A 19935-nucleotide genomic window follows, 5' to 3' on the forward strand; every position below is an offset into this window, starting at 1 on the left:
ACTAGCAGCACTTTACCGCTAATTCTGCTCACTGGCAGTGTGAAAGGGGTCTCGCAGATCCCCGAATCCCCCTCTTCCCCGTCAGAATATACAGATCAGCGCTACAGCCATTGGCTGCATGCACTGATAAAATCGTTCAACAGAAGCCGGTCATCAGACAGGCTTCTGTTGAACAGAGAAGAGTATACACAGACTGAAATTTGGCCAGTTCAGCAATATTTTTGGTACATGTGTAACCAGCTTTATAGAGGTATGGGAGGATAGATAAGCAGGGGGTTGTTTAATTTGTAATTCATCTGAAATGAAGTGGGCAGGGCTAACAATGCATGCTTAGGAATTCAGAGCCAAACATACATTGGAGTAGATTTATTACAGGCAAATAGACTGCGCACTTTGCATAGCTCTACTGACTTCCATCATCCAATCACGTGTGTGATGGACTTTTTACCTATATGCTTCAGGTTAATCCTCCCTGCTTGTTTAAGGCTGTTAATTGTAGTTACTCTTCTGCAGCTAGCCCTGTTTCAAATGTTAATTGTTTTAGCCCTGTGTTTACTGGTTACTGTGATTAGATAAGTGGCCTGTGTTAATTATGCTGATTGCTTCATTGTGATAATTATCTCTCTATATGCGGTGCCGACTCGGCTAGCTACTGAGTAGTTCAAAGAAATATCTTTATTTCAAAGGAGCTGTATTGAAGACCCCCCACTGTGTGAGGGGGGGCGGAGATTTGTCATTGTAACAGTTGTAACCACATATAAGCTCTGGTTTCTTACCATTAAAACTCTGTGTTGTTCAAGCAGTAAGCTGGTCTCATGTGTGGCTTTCTGGGCGATTCCAGGGATATCCCTCCTCGTGGAATATTGGGGTGATTTTCGTTATGGGAAGAAGGGAACGTTGACGGGGATATCATACCGATACCGTCACAAATTGGTTGGCAGCGGCGGGATCTTCCCTTCTACTCTCCTTCACACCCGGATTCCAAGCAGACACTGGAAGAACTACTGGAAGAACTACTGGAAGGATTGCTAGCAACAAAACCAAGCGGGTCATCATAGCGGAATCAATGGAGATAGACCAGGAGGACGGGATTGCAGCAACGCCAGCAGTACAAGAGATGGATACACCAGTGATTCAGGAGGAGGAATCGCCAGCCAACAAGCTAATGAGAGAGAAGCTAGCGTGGTTCGGCCCGAACCCAACGACAGATGTGGTGCTGAAAGTGATGGACCTGTTAGCGGAGGAGGCTAAACAAATAAGGGACGCAGAACTACAGAAGGCTAAACAAATAAGGGACGCAGAACTACAGTTAAAACTGGCAGCAGTCCAACAAGCAGCCGCACCTTCTCCGAACAGTGAGTACAGCACAGCAGACGCAAGGAAGATTCCGTTTAGCGCTTTTAAAGCTTTTGATGAAAAGGACTGTGAAATTGATAACTACCTGGCGGATTTTGAGCGACAATGTAACCTGCACCGAATAGCTAGAAGAGAGTGGGTTGCAATATTGTCAGGCAAACTGTCAGGCAAAGCTTCTGATGCTTTCCGGACCGTGCCAGATCAGGATATCCATAGCTACGCCCGGGTTAAAGAAGTGCTCCTGGCTCGCTATGCAGTAACCCCAGAGTCCCACCGACAGAAGTTCAGGGACTCACGCAAAACCACGAAAGACTCTTACGCAGAATGGGCATGCCAGCTGTCCCTGTCGGCCTCTAACTGGGTTAACAGCAGCCAGGCCACCACCGCAGAGGACATTTTGCAACTAATGCTCCTGGAGCAATTTTACAATCACATCCAGACGGACGTCAAGGATTGGGTGAGAGATCGCAGGCCCATGACTCTACCAGAGGCCGCGAAGTTGGCGGATGAATATGCGGATACTCGCAAGACAAACCAGGTCACACCACGGGTACAACCCCCACAACCAACGGCGCCCTCACACCCACCAGCCGCTAGATACCAACCGCCTAACAGACCGATGACATATAGCCCTCGCTACCCACGCCAGGAGGACAACGAACAACGCTGCTTCCGGTGCAAACAGTTGGGTCACTTCAAGCAGAATTGCCCCATGAATGACAACACCAGGTCAAATTGGTCTCAACCTGGGTACCGCCCACCAGCAGCAGCCCATTGTGTAGACTCGGCTTGGGATCCCCAGGAGCTGGGTCAGGAAGAACCATTGGGCACCCCTTACGAAGCCCTCATGGTACAATCTGTTATTACGGACAACAGGGAACACCATTGTCAGCTGGTCATGGGCGACAGCCATGAGCCGGAGGGGCCTTGGAGGGAGCTGGGCAGAAAGAGGCACCGCCAGCTAACCTCCAAGAAGAAGAGGTCCTGGAAGTCATATAACCAGCGGACCTGGGAGGAGAAGAAGCGACTGGAGGAGAGGGAGTCACAGCGGGCATCCCAGATGCGGGCCGAGATGTTCGCCAAGGGCCCACCGGTGGCCCCTTACACCCCCACCCAGTTCCTGATGATGAAGGACCACGTGGAGAGCCTGCAGGACATGAGCAAGCAGGATCTGATCCGTGAGTACATGGAGCTGGAGGAGTGCATAAGCCGCATGGAGGAGGAGAACAACCACCTGAGGTCACAGCGGGCTGACCCCCCCAGGCTCCATGAACTGGAGATGGAGCTGGAGAAGCTCAAAGAGGAGAACCGGCGGCTGCGGAGGGAGCAGGGGGTGGCTGACCTTATGGGGCTCTGAGTCCCCTCTCCCCCCCCCCCGGACTCTGAGCACCAGTGCTACAGCACTTCAACAAATATAACTTTTTCTTTTTATGAATCTCCTGTGATTGTCACTTCAGAGCCATAACCTGCCCCTCCCATAGCGGGACACCTAGATGGCGGCGCACAGACCCATTCGCCATCTTCACACTGACTTCTGGTGACTCTGCAGATCGCACAAAGACTTGGGGACTGACCGGCGTGTGATCTGACGACCCGGTGGCATACCTGAGTCGGGAGCAGTTGTCAAGGGAGGTCAGTCATGCCAAACGGAGTTAACCTCGGACTAAAAGCTCTGAACCCGTCAACCCTACTGGACCAGGGAAGGTCCAACCGGGTTTGCCGGAGCAGGGAGAAGAAGGGGGGCCATTGTGATGGACTTTTTACCTATATGCTTCAGGTTAATCCTCCCTGCTTGTTTAAGGCTGTTAATTGTAGTTACTCTTCTGCAGCTAGCCCTGTTTCAAATGTTAATTGTTTTAGCCCTGTGTTTACTGGTTACTGTGATTAGATAAGTGGCCTGTGTTAATTATGCTGATTGCTTCATTGTGATAATTATCTCTCTATATGCGGTGCCGACTCGGCTAGCTACTGAGTAGTTCAAAGAAATATCTTTATTTCAAAGGAGCTGTATTGAAGACCCCCCACTGTGTGAGGGGGGGCGGAGATTTGTCATTGTAACAGTTGTAACCACATATAAGCTCTGGTTTCTTACCATTAAAACTCTGTGTTGTTCAAGCAGTAAGCTGGTCTCATGTGTGGCTTTCTGGGCGATTCCAGGGATATCCCTCCTCGTGGAATATTGGGGTGATTTTCGTTATGGGAAGAAGGGAACGTTGACGGGGATATCATACCGATACCGTCACAACGTGCAAGCAAAAATAGTGTTTTTTTATTTTCCTTGCACTTGGCTGGGTATTTGGAAACTGAAGCTTCACCATCAGGGCTTTTTTTTTTTGCTGCAATGCAGGGGAACACAGTTCTGGCACCAACAGCATTGAATGTAATGGCAAGGGGTGATGGGGTGTGCTAGAGAGTCTATTAATGCTGGCTGCTGGGGGATCTATTGTTGCTGGTAGGGATATTTTTTGCGCGGGGGTCTGTTTTCGCCTGGGTAGGGTCTGAGGTGGATAGCTGAGTGCTGGATGTGTTCTTGAGTCAGTTTAAACCGGTACATTCCATGTTTTCATATCTGTATGTTCTTTTTGAATTCCTACATAAATGTACGTTTTCCCCTTACAGCAAGAAAATTCCAAAATGAAAGTATTAAAAGGTGCTGCATGGATGGTGGGTTCAATTTAATAAAGGAAAATGAGTGTAAGAAAGGAGTCGAGCGAGTCCAGAAACTGAAACCAAATTTCCAAATGTGTGCGAAAGTCTTTGCAAAATGCTGCAAGCTGGCCGAAGGGCTGAAAGCACAGCTAGACAAGGAGAAAAAGGAACTGCAACTTGGAAGAATGTGTAAGATTTGTCCTACTGTATCAAATTATTGTTGTTGTTATTATTGTAGCTTTGTATAACCAACATATTCTACAGTAATGTACAGAGCACAATATACCCTTCACATAAGTCTCTACAGCAGACGAGCCCCTACTGTCTACAGTGATACTCTATGATAAATTTATGAACCTTTGATATAATCGGCATTGCTGTACAAAAATACAGGGGCAGATCCACAAAGAGAGTACGCTGGCGTATCTACTGATATGCCGGCGTACTTTCAAATTTCCTGCGTCGTATCGTTGTTTTGAATCCTCAAAACAAGATACAACGGCATCTGGGTTAGATCCGACAGGCGTACGTCTTCGTACGCCTTGGGATCTAAGATGCAATTCTTCGGCGTCCGCTGGGTGGCGTTCCCATCGTAATCCGTGTCGAGTATGCAAATTAGCTATTTCCGACAATCCACGAACGTACGAGCGGCCGTCGCAATCTTTTACGTCGTCTCTAGTCGGCTTTAGTATAGTTAAAGCTGCTATATGGTGGCGTACTCAATGTTAAGTATGGCCGTCGTTCCCGCGTATAATTTCAAAAAAATTAATTTGTTTGCGTAAGTCGTCCGTGAATCGGGCTGGACATAATTTACGTCCACGTCAAAACAATGACGTCCTTGCGACGTCATTTAGCGCAATGCACGGCGGGAAATTTAGGGACGGCGCATGCGCAGTTCGTTCGGCGCGGGGACGCGCTTCATTTAAATGAAACATGCCCCCTACTCGCCACATTTGAATTGCGCGCCATTACGACGCGAAAGATACACTACGCCGCCGTAACTTACGGTGCAAATTCTTTGAGGATTCGAAGCTGGGAACAGTAAGTTACAGCGGCGTAGCGTATCTCACATACGCTGCGCCCATGCAATTGTTTGTGGATCTGCCCCACAGTCTCTGCAACAAAGGAGCTTACACTCCAATGTGCCACCACAGTTACACACTAATATTATTATACATTTAAATAGCTCTGGCATATTCCACAGTGATGTGTTAAGAACACTAAAGCATTCCTATTTTTTTCTGAATCAGAAAAGCTTACACCACGGTCATTATACATTTATATAGCTCTAACCGTTTTGAAAGTGCTATATAAAGAACACTGAGCCATTCACATCATCCTCTGAGTCATATACATTCATGTCTTTACCACAGTAATAATGAATTATTCCTTTATTCACTAGAAAAGGACAGATGAAGCTACAGGTATATTGTATTGAAGTTGAAATATTGCTTTCTCTTTCAGATATCAAGACAATTTTAAATTTGGATGAGCCAGAAATTCGCAGTTATTTCCCAGAAAGTTGGCTGTGGGAGGAGCATGCCATTACAGACAGGTACTCAATGTGCTATGTAGACAAAATCCTGAAGGATACTACAGTTGGGTTTTTAAGACACTGAATAGAAAGACCAGTTATGTGTTTTCCTCAGTAGTGTCTATAAAATTAGCATCTACATGGCTGCAATTATCTACAAGCTATACCACAATGATACACTGTGCCAAATACAGGGGAAACAATTGTAGCTTCTTTGAAAATACACTGTTTTTCTTCTTGTGATCAGTTTAGGCATGCATGTTGCTTAGCAGAGCTCTGCCTTAAACTCAGTATCCATTATCCAAAAATCTGTGACAGATCATACCTTTATGAAACAGGTTGTATTAATAATATTGTTATATATTCCACTCTAAATTCATAGGATTGTCTGTTTCCCCCTAGAAGTAGCAGTAAGAAAGTGGATATAAGTCTTCCAGACTCTCTCACCACATGGGAAGTGCAAGGAGTCAGCATGTCCGATAAAGGTAAATGTCTGAATCTCAAGATATGGACCTCCTACTGGTGAACTACACTAATACTCGATTTAAATGTTATCTTCTAGGTATCTGTGTTGCTGATCCGCTGACATTTACCGTGTTTAAAGACTTGTTTTTGGATGTGCAACTTCCCTACTCTGTTGTACGAGGGGAGCAAGTTCAGATCAAAGTGATCGTTTACAACTACCAACCTTACAAAGTTATGGTAATGATGGCATGCATTTTTTTTTATATTTCTTTATTTATGAAAGACAGGGAAGCACATCTCAATAAACATTTGACAAAGGTATATGCATCAAGTAATGCACCAGTCATTTCTTATATGTTTTCCCATAAAAAATATAAAAACATAAGCGGCAAACATTCACAAAAGGACATTTAAGTCACTCGAAGGTATAGAAGATTCAGTAGTCAGATAACAGGTCGGCGATTAGGTCTCCACCCATATAACGAGTGAGCCGAGCCCTAACCCCTGATTGTTGAATGTGAAATGAAGCTATCCTCCAAAGAGGAGTTATTGTGCGTGTTCACGCCGACTGGCTTCCCGGACAATAAGTCAATTATAATGTATCGTACAGATTAAGGGGTGAGTCGGACAGGTGCGTGCGAAGGGAGGGGGCAACTATACGCCTCCAGCTAACCTCTGCCCATACTGCGCCCCCCGCCCAGGCCCCCCCGAGTCAAAGCATCTGCACCATGGTGGCACAAAAGTACCGATCCCCAGAACAGATCGGGGTGTCTCATGGTGGCAGACTGACAAAATCTGTCGGGCCATCCGGCTCATCCATGTCTCACCCGTCACCTGGTGCTTTTAACAGGTGAGCCGCCTTTAGGCAGGCGGCCATGGCAGGTTGGAACAGAATCAGAAAAGGGTGGTGAAAAGAAAAAAACAGAGAGAGAGAGAGAGAGAGAGGAAGATAAATTGGAACAAACCGGAATCTCACATCCAGCTCTGTCTCCACTCCATGCCCCGTTGGCATCTTGTTCCAAAACAAATACAACCAGTCTACACAACCATTTAATATCATCATTATGGCTTTTTGTTGATGGCATTAGTTTAAGATGCTTTTGAGATTAGTCAGAATTCCTTGACAGGTGCAGAGTCAAACTCCTTCTGACCTGCTTCAAGCCGATTTTGCATTCCCCTAAATTTTTATTAGAATGTAACCATTAGGTTATATAATTCTGTTTATCTAGGAAATATACAGTTGGAAATTACCCAAAATTAGCATGACAATATTGCCATACTCTCTTTCCGATGCCAAGACTTGTATGGGAATGTAAAAACAGCTTGAAGAAAACACAAACCCGCTGGAACAGGTCCATAGGGACTTTGCCAACAGATTGTGATGGGCAGAGTGCTTTTGACATTAGGTTGAGATGCTTCTGAGGTCATTCAGAATTAATTGCGGATGCATTTGACCTGCTCAAAGATCAAAACCTTTTGAGCTCTTGGTAAGATTCCCCAAGTGAAGGGATATTACTATTTGGTATTTGTCAGGTACAGTCTCACTGATGACAGAACTAGCCTGGGGTTGCAGCTGGTTCCTTGTGAGCCACTCTGTAGCATCTACAGAGATAGATGTTGATTTATGGTCACCAGTTTCACGTAGTATGAACTTATGAGTATTGTGGTACAGGATCTCCCTATTACCTGTTGAAGTAGTGGTTATAGATGTGTTGTTTCACTGACGCTGTTGTAAGATGATTCTGTGATGTAGGCTTGATCGCTCAAAAAAATTATTTTTGTCAAAGTGTGTATCTCTTTTGAGTTACCAATGCATGAGCTTTGAGAGATGAAGAGATGTCTCAAATTCTCTCAACAATGCATTCTGTTTTATATACGCGAGTAGATTGAATTAACTCAACACCTGCGCAAAGGTAAATAATATACAAATTATACAATGTAAATAAGAGCTACGCATTATAAAGCAAAAAGCATGACAATGAATAAACTGAAAATGAATTAACCAATCAATAAAATATAATATATAACGTGCATGTGCATCCATAAAACCATTAGTAAGTGAATAAATGCTAAAAGGTTCCAACAAAACCTCAAAGAATCTCAACAAAGATAAAAAAGTGAAGTCCCATAGAAACTCTGTGTAATCCACAAAACACTTCTGTGTTCAGAGACACCGGTGACTAAAGACCTGTACACACGGGCAAGAATCTCTTGCCGCATGAGTGTACAGACACTCCATTCAAAAGAACCGCGGTTCTTTTGAATGGCAAGAACGCGGTGACGTTATCTCATACAACGAGCATGCGCTCGTCACATTCGATGCCGTCGCCGCCATCTTGCTGCACCCTACCTATGCCTAGAAAGCTAACGCGCATGCGTCAAAGTAATTTCGAGCATGCACGGGTTTCCACGGCGACAGGTAAGTATACACACTCTCTGGTTTCTCAGCAGGAAAACACTGCTGAGAATCATGATGAGAAAAAAGAGAGCAGGTTCTCTATTTTTCTCGTCAAGATTTTAGGCAGTTTTCTTGACGAAAAACCTGAAAGCCTCGTACACACGCACGGTATACTCGGCAAGAAAGCTCTGCCAGCAGTTTTCTTGCTGGTTCTTGCCGAGTAAACCGAGTGTATGTATTTTCTCTCCACCAACAATCATATATGCATCCTACTCACCAAAGCGTATGGACCCCCATTACAGGTAGTCAAAAACAGCATGTGCGATTTTTTTCCTCTCCTGCTCCAGTGGCATCAGGAGGATCGTCCTGCCCCAATGGCAACAAGACAAACCACCAAGAGATGCACCAGAGGTTGTAGAGGGGGAGAAAGAACAATAAGGAAAAGAGATCAGTAGGGCAGGGTATTTTCAATTTGAGTGACGCCACATTTACAGAAATGAACAAAAAATACTCTAATTAGGTCTAAAGTTTTCCCCGGAAAGGGTTTTAACTAATTTATTGCCTTCATTAGGAAACTTAATGGGTTTGTAAAGCCTTGTTTAAAAAAAAATTAAATAACAAACATTTCATACTTGCCTCCACTGTGCAGTTAATTTTGCACAGAGTGGCCCCGATCATCCTGTTCCGGCGACACTGGTAGCTACTCCCTGCAACAGCTTTCCACGATGGTGAAGCGCTCTCATTGGTGGACACTCGTGCCGGTGCGCTCCCGAGTCCTGCTTATGCGTGTATTCACACAGAAAGCGGAACTCGGCCCCGCCCCCCACGTCATTGGATTTGATTGACAGCAGCAGGAGCCAATGGCTGTGCTTCTATCAATCTATCCAATCAAGAGCTGAGACAATGGGCAGAGAGGAAGAGCGTGTCTCCGCCAAGGGAATGAACAGGCGCAGGTGAGTAAAACGGAGGGCTTGGGGGCTGGACAGTGCCAGAAGTTTTTTCACCTTAATGCATAGGATGCATTAAGGTGAAAAAACACAAGGGTTTACAACCCCATTAATATCGAGAAACATTTGGAAGAGAAACCTACTTTAGGGGATACATCCACGAGGGTGTATAAGGATAGTGGTTTGAGAAATCAATCTACATTTAACCCCTACAAAAATGTCCAATCAATATTTAGAAGTTTAAATGTATGGTAGAACAGGACATTGGGGCAAATTGGAAAAGACAACATCTCCAAAGGTATAGAAGCATTAGAAAAAAGGAAAAGTATAGTGACTGACGGGGGGGGGGGGGGGGGGGTTGTGGTCCTCACCAAGGCTGATTATGTTAAAGAATTAGATGAGTAATTTTGAAAGTTTCAGCAATATTTGCTTTCAAATGTTAGAATAATAACTCTACAATGTCTTCTCACTTAACATGGCAGAGTTTCCCTATAACAGTTAGTTGATCATATATATGGACTCAGAGAAAATTTTAAGTGTGAATTGTTGATAATTATTTTCATGGGAATGAAGAATGAAATCTTTCTCTGCAGGGTTGTGTCAGAGTGTCGGTGGGTAAAGAAGTCTGTCTTGTGAGCGATTCTTCCTCGAGTCGTAATGGAAGTCCAAGAAATTGTCGTGATGAAATCCATCCGCTGTCTCCAAAGACATTTACATATAATCTCCTCCCCCTGGAGCTTGGACTCCACCCCATCATCTTCACCCTGCATGCTCCCAAGAGGGAGATTGTGATCAAGAATCTGCGCGTGGTGGTAGGTGCTTCATTGGAAAATAGTTCAGTTTTTTTTCCCCAAAACTTCATAAACACATTGGGGCAGATCCACAAAAGAATTACGCCGGCGTAATTTTAAAGTTCCCGCGTCGTATCTTTGTTTTGTATCTACAAAACAAGATACGACTGCATCTGGGTCCGATCCGACAGGCGTACGTCTTAGTACGGCGTCGGATCTTAGGTGCATTTTTGCGCCGGCCGCTAGGTGGCATTTCTGTAGAATTCCGCGTTGAGTATGCAATCTAGCTAGTTACGGCGATCCACAAACGTACGTCCGGCCGGCGCATTTTTTTACGTTGTTTGCGTTCGGCTTTTTCCGGCGTATAGTTAAAGCTGCTATTATGAGGCGTACTCAATGTTAAGTATGGCCGTAGTTCCCGCTTTGAATTTTGAATTTTTTACGTCGTTTGCGTAAGTTGTTCGCGAATAGGGATTTGCGTAGAATGACGTCACCGTCGTAAGCATTGGCTTGTTCCGGTTTAATTGCGAGCATTCGCACTGGGATACCCCCACGGACGGCGCATGCGGCGTTAAAAAAAAACGTTGTTTACGTCGGGTCACAACGTATTTACATAAAACACGTCCCCATCACATCGTTTTGAATTGCGCGCCCTTACGCCGCCAAAGATACACTACGCCGCCGTAACTTACGGCGCGCATTCTTTGAGGATTTGAAAAAGTTTAATAAGTTACGGCGGCGTAGTGTATCTTAGATACGCTACGCCTGGCGGGAATATGCGCCGCGCTACGTGGATCTGCCCCATTATTTTAACGTCAATTCGCCCTGCTACAAATCAGCACATGGTAAACTGATCCTATGATAAAAACAATACATAAGTAGAGGTGACCTTCAGTGAAAAGTGCATACCTCCCAAGTTTTTGAGATGGGAGCAAGAGACACCTATTGTATGTAGGCATAGGACACACCCACTGTCACGCCCCCTAAAGGAAAATTATACAAACAAATTATTAGTTAAACCCACAAGTGCTTTATTTTTGCTACTACTATTCCTTTATATTGGCTTTTGAAGTTTTCAATGCAGCAATTTAGAAATTGAATGAAAGATTTAGCACTGGGAAACACTTTTTGAAATATAAATAGTGCATTTTATATACAACTATAGAGATCAGACCAAAATGAGGAGGAATGAGGGACAGAGGGACTTTGTTCCAAATTAGGGACAGTCCCTCAAAATCAGGGACAGTTGGGGAGGTATGAAAGTGCACATACAAATCATCAGTGGATCCAGACGTGTAAGCAGCTGTAGTTATGTACCAATCTCCTGAGAAATGTATGCCCTAGTTCAGTAACCAGTAGCATGGTCTCATTCCTATTGTTTTATGGCAGTCCTAAAGTAAGACAATGTTCCAGGGCAGTGAAGAGGTTGAACCAAAAATGGCAGCTTAGCAGGCATTGTATATACGTGTTTAGATCTAGATGATAACTATACATGTTTTTGCTCCTTTTTATATGCTTTCATTATTTGGATAATACTGTAGTGTTATTTTAAACACCCATTAAGTTTTTTCTTCATGACCTAGAATTTCTTTAGCTAGGTAACACACCCAACGCAGAGAAGAATAATGGAATTTTGTCTCATAGATCTCTGATTGAAAAGCGATGCCATGACTGAAACATATTAGTTAGACACAATGACTAAAGGCCCATACACATGATCTGACTTTTTGACAACAACGGTCCGACGGATGTGTTTTATCAGACAATCCGACCTTCTGTATGCTTCATCGGAAAATTGTTGTTGGTTTTTCAACTATGCATGCTCTCAAACTTTTCGACAACAAATGTCCGATGGAGGATGATCCGATCGTGTGTTCACAAGTCCATCAGACTAAAATCCAAAGTACAAACAGGCATGCTCAGAACCAGTGCTAAACATCAGACAACAATAGCAGATGTTGCCTAAAAGACGGCAGTAAAGTGCTGAAAAAACACGTAATTTGGTGAATGTTGGCTGAAAATGTTCTGCTGTGTGTATGCAGAACAAGTTCACGGCCAACGCCCTTCGGACCAAAATCCATGGAAAAGTCAGATAGAAGTCCGATCGTGTGTATGAGGCTTAAGACTGCAATCTATGAACAGTCTGGCATAGATATACCGTATGAACTATATAGAAATTAATTTCATCTTCATTTTCTGAACGCTGTCTCTCCTCACTGAACAGGCAGAAGGAGCTCCGAGTTTATTTTCTGGGTTGTCATACTAGTCTGCCGTCATTTTGATTTCACATTTGCAGAAACATTTATGGTCAGAATTGGTCTAGTAATAACTGATGGTGACTCTTCTTCTCTTTCAAAACAGCCAGAAGGTATTCAAGAAGAAAATAGTATGGGATTTACTCTGGATCCACAGGGGATTCGCGGTATGTTCTGACATCTGTCTTTTCAGAATTTTCTTGAAGTGGTCTGCCCCGTCAAAAGGTTATTTCAATTATAGATAGAATCTGTTGGGCATTCCAGTGATTCAGTCATAGATTCTGACATGTTTCAGTCCATTTGTGAGTACTCCAGCAACTCCTGTAACATTCTCCATAATATAAAATAAAAACCTAGCAGTGTGAGATAATGGGTATAGCCAATTGTGCAGACCCAGGACTCAGCATAGAAACTCCACCAACCGAGTCCCTGAGATACAGAAGAAGCTTATTTTAAGAACTTACGCCATGTTTGTTTTTGTGGTAATTTTTATTTTTATGGTAACTAAAAACATCCACTGTTTTTATTTTCATTCATCATGGGGTGAGATACTGTACACTTTTTGCACAACTAGAAAGCGAGATAAGTAGCATCACCCTTTAAATGTACGTGGACTGTGGGAGCACAAAGAAGAAATAATGTGTAAGGACAATGTTGTGAGTGGCCATTGACCAAACACCAGTCTGATCACATGAAAGTTAATCGTATGCTTCCCACACCCAGAAGTACCAGCTATTTTCTTTGATCCAGATGCGAGTACTGGGTATATAAGAAAGAGCAGGGCAGGTAAGTATAAGCAGCTAATGGGGTTGCAATTAAAGCAGTAGTGCTTTGTACTGCAGCTAATTGAGAGAGGGTGGAGTAGCAGTCTGAGCCAATCAGCTCATTATTGCTTTGTAAAGAGCCGTCAGAACACTTTCATGAGAAAGGACCAGAGGCATGTGTATTAATCAGTGTACTGCTGCCCCTTCATTGTTCATCACAGGCTGAGGTCAGGTTCTGGACCAGGCTGCACAATAAACTGCAGGGTAGTCTACTGGGAGGTCCAGGACCCGGTTGTGCTGTCCAATAGGGGTGTTTTGATTGCAAGACTGAACAAAATCAGCAAACCTTGGTGAGTAAAATACATCACTTATATTGCATTTAGAGCTGTTTGCTTGGAGTTTGAATTATACAGAAATCAGGGAAATTTCTTTATAAAGTGACAGTAAGGCCCCGTACACACGGTCGGTTTGGTCCGATGAGAATGAACCGAAGTTCATTTTCATCGGACCAAACCGACCGTGTGTATAGGCTATCGGTCTGTTTTCCTTCGGTCCAAAATTTTAAAACATGCTTCAAAACCGAACCGATGGACCGCTGCCCCATCGGACCAAACCGATGGTTAGTACAGAAAAGCATCGGTTCAAAACCCACGCATGCTCAGAATCAAGTCGACGCATGCTTGGAAGCATTGAACTTCGTTTTATTCAGCACGTCGTGTGTTTGACGTCACCGCGTTCTGACCTGATCGGATTTTGGACTGACGGTGTGTACACATATCAGGCCGTACGGCCACTTCAGAGGTGAACCGATGAAAACGGTCCGTCGGACCATTCTCATCGGTTTTGTCCAACCGTGTGTACGGGGCCTAAGGAGTCACTGGCAGCACCAATCAAAAGTTCTAATCATCACTAATAGGACCCCAGCCTGGTCCAGTCTAACATATACTGCTGTATAACACAAATTGTCATTCATACTCTTTAGCCTTTTTTCTTGCCTAAGGTCAGCTGAACTTCTTTTGTATTTTAATAATTCCAGGAATAATGAAGAGGAATCAAGACGTGGCATTCAAAATTCCATCAAGCATTGTGCCAAAATCAAAGATAAGCCGCATCCTCTCCATTAATGGTAATCCACCTATTGCACAATTGCCAAACGTCTGGCCTAACAGCTGTTAAATTACCAATGCGCTACCCCAGTAGAAGCCCCTGAACAGTCAAGGACCTCTGTGCATTCTCTGACCTTCAGAACAGTTTGACCCTTCTGACACACACAGGTTTAGTAATGCGTCTTGCAACCACACTAAAGAACTTAGAAGGTGGTTTTAGTCCAACGAGTCCCGTAATCCTGTGCTTCTTATTCAGCGGTGATCCCCCGCTAGTGATCAAGAAAAGGTACTAGAGTATTAAAGCAAAGTGAAAATGAAAGTCAATGGGCACAGTAGTGTCTCCTCTTCTTCATACCTGCATAGCCCAGTACCTAGCTACACCAGGATAGTAGAATGGCCCCTGGGCTCCAACATATATGTACAGTATGTTATAGGCCCAGTACATCCCGAACTGCTGATGATATGAATAACTGTCAGAGGATTTGAGCAATAAGGTTAGAAAAAGCCCATTAAGTTCCACCTACAGTATTCCACATTTTAGACTGTTCTGTAATTTTTATACTGTCCTAAAACACCATTAAAAATACATTCTTTATAGTTTTAAGTGGAATGTAGAAGGGCTGAATTATCCAAATATTTTCCTTTACTTCACTGTCCCTGTGACACCCTGTGTATGGGGGTTTGGCTGGGTGTCACCAAGAAAGGAAGAGCTAAGTAATCTCCCCAAAGGGACCCAAAGATCAATACAAACCTGGTCAGGAATCTTACCCTTCATCACTCCATCTCAAGCTTTAAAAAAAATTGCAATTGGGCTTTAACAACAAAAAATAAGTGTGATTCATCTGCCCCCTGTTCATGTTATGGACTACAGGTAATATTCTGGGTGAGGTGATCGACACGATTGTGAGTGGAAAGAGCATACAGACTCTGGTCAGCATTCCGAAAGGCAGCGCAGAGACAGATCTGATGAGAGTGGCGCCCATCTTCTATGTCTACCATTATCTGCAAACAAAAAATGAATGGAGCCTGCTGGGCCCTAACACCTTCATGATTCAGATAGACATGCAGAAGAAACTGAAGGATGGTAAGTGCGCTCGGCACTGTGCTGTGTGTTTTCTTGTCTTAGATATACACACCATATTCACACCATATTCATTTCTTCCTTCCAGGAGTTTCCAGCATTCTCGCCTTCCGCAAGGGTGACCATTCCTACAGCCTATGGAGAGACAGCGACCCTAGCACCTGGTACGACATAATGTCCATCCTTATGTTCTGATTGATTGAAATTTCATTTTTTTATAAATAAATCTAGAAACAGAAGGACAAAATAGCCAAATAATTGCTGTTGTTCTATAATAGTATCTGAAGTACAAAATACACAAATATATGAATAACAAGCAGCCCAACATTCAACTTAGTTTACCTCAATCTCAGTATAAGCCATTGCAGCCAGATCAACTATACTTTACTGCCACCTCCTGTTGCATGATTCCAACCTTACTCTCATGATGCAGTGTTTGAGTAATGGCCCATACACACGATCCGAATATCGTACGACGGATCGTACGACTTTTTTCGCTTAATAGTCGCAACTAAAATGAAATTAAAGTTATTAAAGTCACGAAAATTCTCGTACGACAGAAAAAAATAATCGGAAGTGATGTCATGTGTTGTAATGTATTTGTATTGTAAATTCCCTCCTGATCCCCCGAGAGGCAATCGGAATTACCCTGGATCAACTTTACCTACAAATCTTAGTACTCAGTTATTTTATGTACATTTAGGAAAGAATCCAGGCCTTTCTTAAAGCAATCTACTGAGCTGGCCAGAACCACCTCTGGAGGGAGTCTGTTCCACATTTTCACAGCTCTTACTGTGAAAAAAACTTTCCGTATTTGGAGGTGAAATCTCTTTTCCTCTAGACGTAAAGAGTGCCCCCTTGTCCTCAGTGTTGACTGTAAAGTGAATAACTCAACACCAAGTACACTGTATGGACCTCTTATATATTTGTACATGTTGATAAGGCTGCAGATTGCTCAGAGAGAGGTCAAAGCTGGAACCAAGGAACACACTGGCTGTATCTCCACAGGCTCATATTCAGAGCTGGTCAAAATAAACAGGTGTAACACTATCCCCAAAGGAACTGCTGCTTTGTTTTGGGCGGCATGTTACCTCTATTTCCTCGCCGTCTAGGGTATCAGATGAAAGTTGAGAAAAAGTTCAATGTTCACACTTTAGACTTCTTGTTCTTTGCTTTATTTGCCGAACTTGTTAAAAGAATAAAGGAAGTAGTTGAAGAGGTGGAAGGGTAATAGGTAATAGTTTCAGGTGTATAACTTCTGTTCGGAAACACTCCTGCTTCCAGCAACGTAGCTTTCGTCGCCACTCTAGCCAGAGCGGTTATTGTGCACCTGGATAGACCTCTCTCACTAACCTAGCAGCCAGGATGTCACATGGAAACTTGGTAAAGTCTCTGCCACAGACCTTCCCAAAGATGGAGGTATATTTGGTCCAAAATCCTCTCAGCACAGGATTAGGCACCCGGATCTCTCCCGAATAACTTCTTGTGAACTTAGAACTGACAGGCGACCATCATTAAGCCTTTCAGTAATGGTGCGTCCTTCGATGAAGTTCAAGGCCTCTCCTGAGATACCAGCCTCTTGCTCGGTGCTCTCCAAGACAGGTTCTTCATCGAGTGGCTTCCTCCCTCGGGACGGACAGCTCAGGACCACTCTGCAAGCGTAGACCCAGTCTGACTACCAGGCCTACTTAGTAGATCACAACCCCGGACCAACGTGGTCCCGGAGCCAGGAACACTTGAACACGCACCCCCGGCCGTGAAGGCCCACACGGGGGGTGGTGGGACGACAGACCCAGGATCGACGACAACTCCGGACTAATGACGTCTGTCCCTTAAGTACTCCTCCCCAGCATGCACAGCGGGACGATCAACTCCCTCTGATTGGCTGCCGAAGGTGAACACCAAAAACACCTTGACCTGACTGCTGCCACCCTCGGCCTGGGGTGGTAACAGCACCCCAGACAACAATAGTGGTCACTCACAGTACAGCCAGTCAACTAACTCTCAGGCCCCATACACACGACAGAGTTTCTCGGCAGAATTCAGCCAGAAACTCGGTCGGAGCTGGATTCTGCCGAGAAACTCGTCGGGCCGAATAGAGAACATGTTCCATGTTTCCAATGAGGAAAGTCGGCCCGCCGAGGTCCTCGGCGGCTTCCACACTGAACTCGCCGAGGAACTCGATGTGTTTGGCACGTCGAGTTCCTCGGACGTGTGTAGGGGGCCTCAGACTATCCTCTAAATTTAAAGCATGGGCACAGACAAACACACAGGAATTTCTTCAGAATAACAAAAGGTAGGAATCTGCAACAAAATGTGTTCAAATCCTTGTACTGTACATAGATCACTCAGGGGGAATGTTTTTTTCTCAACAAAACAGGAGTTACGCTTTAACAAGGGCTTCACACTTCATTTATTTCTCAGGTTAACGGCCTTTGCTCTGCGCACCTTTGGAGAAGTTCATAAATACGTACCCCTGGATCACATGTCTGTGTGTAACAGTCTGATCTGGCTGATCGAGAAATGCCAATCCAAAGACGGATCCTTCCAGGAAAAGTCATCATCCCTCCCTATCAAACTGCAGGTGACAAAACACTAGCAATAAACCTTTTACTGCCCAGGAGAAAAGTGATATATGTCTATTTCTTATCCTCTTTATCTGGCATCTAACTATCTGTGTCTGTCTGTCCATCTATCTATCTATCCATCTATCTATCTACAGTATCTATCTACCTGATGTAGCGCTTAGCCCTCACAGGAGCCGCTGGTGATGATGGATCCTCTGGTCTGGAACAACTCTCTTATGCCTCGTACACACGACCGGTTTTCCCGTCCGGAAAACTGCCATGACAGCTTTTGTGCATGCTCCATCGCAGTTTTCCCGACGAGAAAACTGCGGGAAAAAACTTGTTCTTTCTTTCCCACCGGGATACCCGGTGTACTTTTTCCCGTCGGGAAAACTGGTCGTGTGTATTTTTTCCCGAGGGGGGAAAAAACGCGCATGCTTAGAATCAAGTGTAAGACGGGAGCGCTCGTTCTGGTAAAAATAGCGTTTGGAATGGAGATAGCACATTCGTCATGCTGTCATGCTGTAACGGACTGAAAAGCACGAAGACTGAAAAGTGCGAATTATCTCTCACCAAACTTTTACTAACACCAGGATCAGCAAAAGCAGCCCAAAGGGTGGCGCAGTTTGAATGTAACGTCCTCTTTATAGTCCCGTTGTACGTGGTGTACGTCACCGCACTTTGGACGGGCGGTATTTGGCCTGAACGTGTGTATGCAAGGCAGGCTTGAGAGGAATCCCGTCGGGAAAAACTTTGTTTTTTTTCCTGCCGAGAAAAACGGTCGTGTGTACGAGGCATTAAAGACGTAAACCCAAAAAACTGTTACATTTCGGGCACATGCAGTCGATCCCCACTGACACACTTTTTTGTAGACTAAGGGGCCAGTTCACGTCATAGAAACGAAGTCCGGATGCATTCCAGATGCTTTTCTGCGTGCAAATTTTTTATGCGTTTTGGTGCGTTTTTGATGCAGTCCAGTGCATTTTTTCCCCCTCTTTTTTTCTTAACTTTAAATATGGGCATGTGTGTTCCAGTGCATAATTTGTGAATTGGTGTGCGTTTTTGATGCGTTTTACCACCTTCCAGTACAGTCCAGTGCAGGAAAAATGCAGTATGTTCTACTGAACTGAAATGCCCTGGAACTGACTGCACTGGTGTGAACTATGCCACTGGAAACCATGAAACCTTCTTTCCATGCGTTTAAGATGCAGAAAAAAACGCATTGGACTGTATTTGGTGTGAACTAGCCCTAAAATCTGTTTACACCTGTGTGTCTTTAGAGTTAGTAAGTCACCAATAATGCACAGAAATAAGGCAATGAGCAAAGTGTAGGTGAATTATCTAAATGTATTATGACAAATACAATCAAACAAGGCATAAATCAATGAACAGATCATTACACATAATTAGGGGTACTAAAATTGAAGAACGGTTAATGACCCAATGTCTGACAACTCGAAAGACTATAACAAAGTCAAATTGAACTTTAAAGGGTGCAACTAGATTCTCTAGAACAGTGTGAACTCGGGGGAACAAATGGGCCTTGTGTGTACCTTCTACATACAACCCCAAGAGTGGGTGGGCATATGCCTTTCTATGGCCCTGAAGGTCGAGGAGAGTATCTGGCATCTAATAGTCAACATTGGCCAGCTTTCTTTAGGTGGTACATGTGAGCGGTCTTTTTAAGAGTGCTGGCTATGAATGTACAGTATATGGGCGGCTGAGTAATAGTAGTCCCTATGGTGTTAGCTGTGTTAGAATAAGATGTGTAGTTCGGCTCACCACTGGCTGCTGTGTCCCAGCGAGACACTACTAAATATTGGCCAGAGGTGCCTCCCACCAAGGTGTGTCAGGGGGTGGGCTAGAGTCACTTGCCAACAAAACTGGGGCAACAAAAATATTGGCTCCTGGAGATCTTTGAACAGTAACAATAGTCTCTTCTGAACTCTCACCCAGTATGTCATAAGTCAACAGTGGCGGGTGGTGCTCAAAATTTTTGGGGGGGCGCAAACGAAAAGAAAA

General features: G+C 44.3%; 1 protein-coding gene across 2 annotated transcripts in view; it reads left to right on the forward strand.

Moving 5' to 3' along the window:
- The window catches only part of C5 (complement C5), a 138527-nt gene that overhangs the window by 65390 nt on the left and 53202 nt on the right, over window positions 1–19935 (forward strand). The window contains exons 17-26 of one of the 2 annotated variants that reach the window (XM_040324047.1): window positions 3976–4194; window positions 5470–5560; window positions 5942–6024; window positions 6102–6241; window positions 9943–10161; window positions 12502–12562; window positions 14196–14285; window positions 15137–15349; window positions 15435–15510; window positions 17771–17930. In XM_040324047.1, the coding sequence (XP_040179981.1) occupies window positions 3976–4194; window positions 5470–5560; window positions 5942–6024; window positions 6102–6241; window positions 9943–10161; window positions 12502–12562; window positions 14196–14285; window positions 15137–15349; window positions 15435–15510; window positions 17771–17930 (1352 nt within the window). The remainder of the gene's footprint in view (window positions 1–3975; window positions 4195–5469; window positions 5561–5941; window positions 6025–6101; window positions 6242–9942; window positions 10162–12501; window positions 12563–14195; window positions 14286–15136; window positions 15350–15434; window positions 15511–17770; window positions 17931–19935) is intronic. The other variant, XM_040324048.1, reaches the window with a different exon arrangement.

This window comes from Rana temporaria, chromosome 9 (genome assembly GCF_905171775.1).
Source record: "Rana temporaria chromosome 9, aRanTem1.1, whole genome shotgun sequence".
In the NCBI taxonomy this organism is placed as follows: Eukaryota; Metazoa; Chordata; class Amphibia; order Anura; family Ranidae; genus Rana; species Rana temporaria.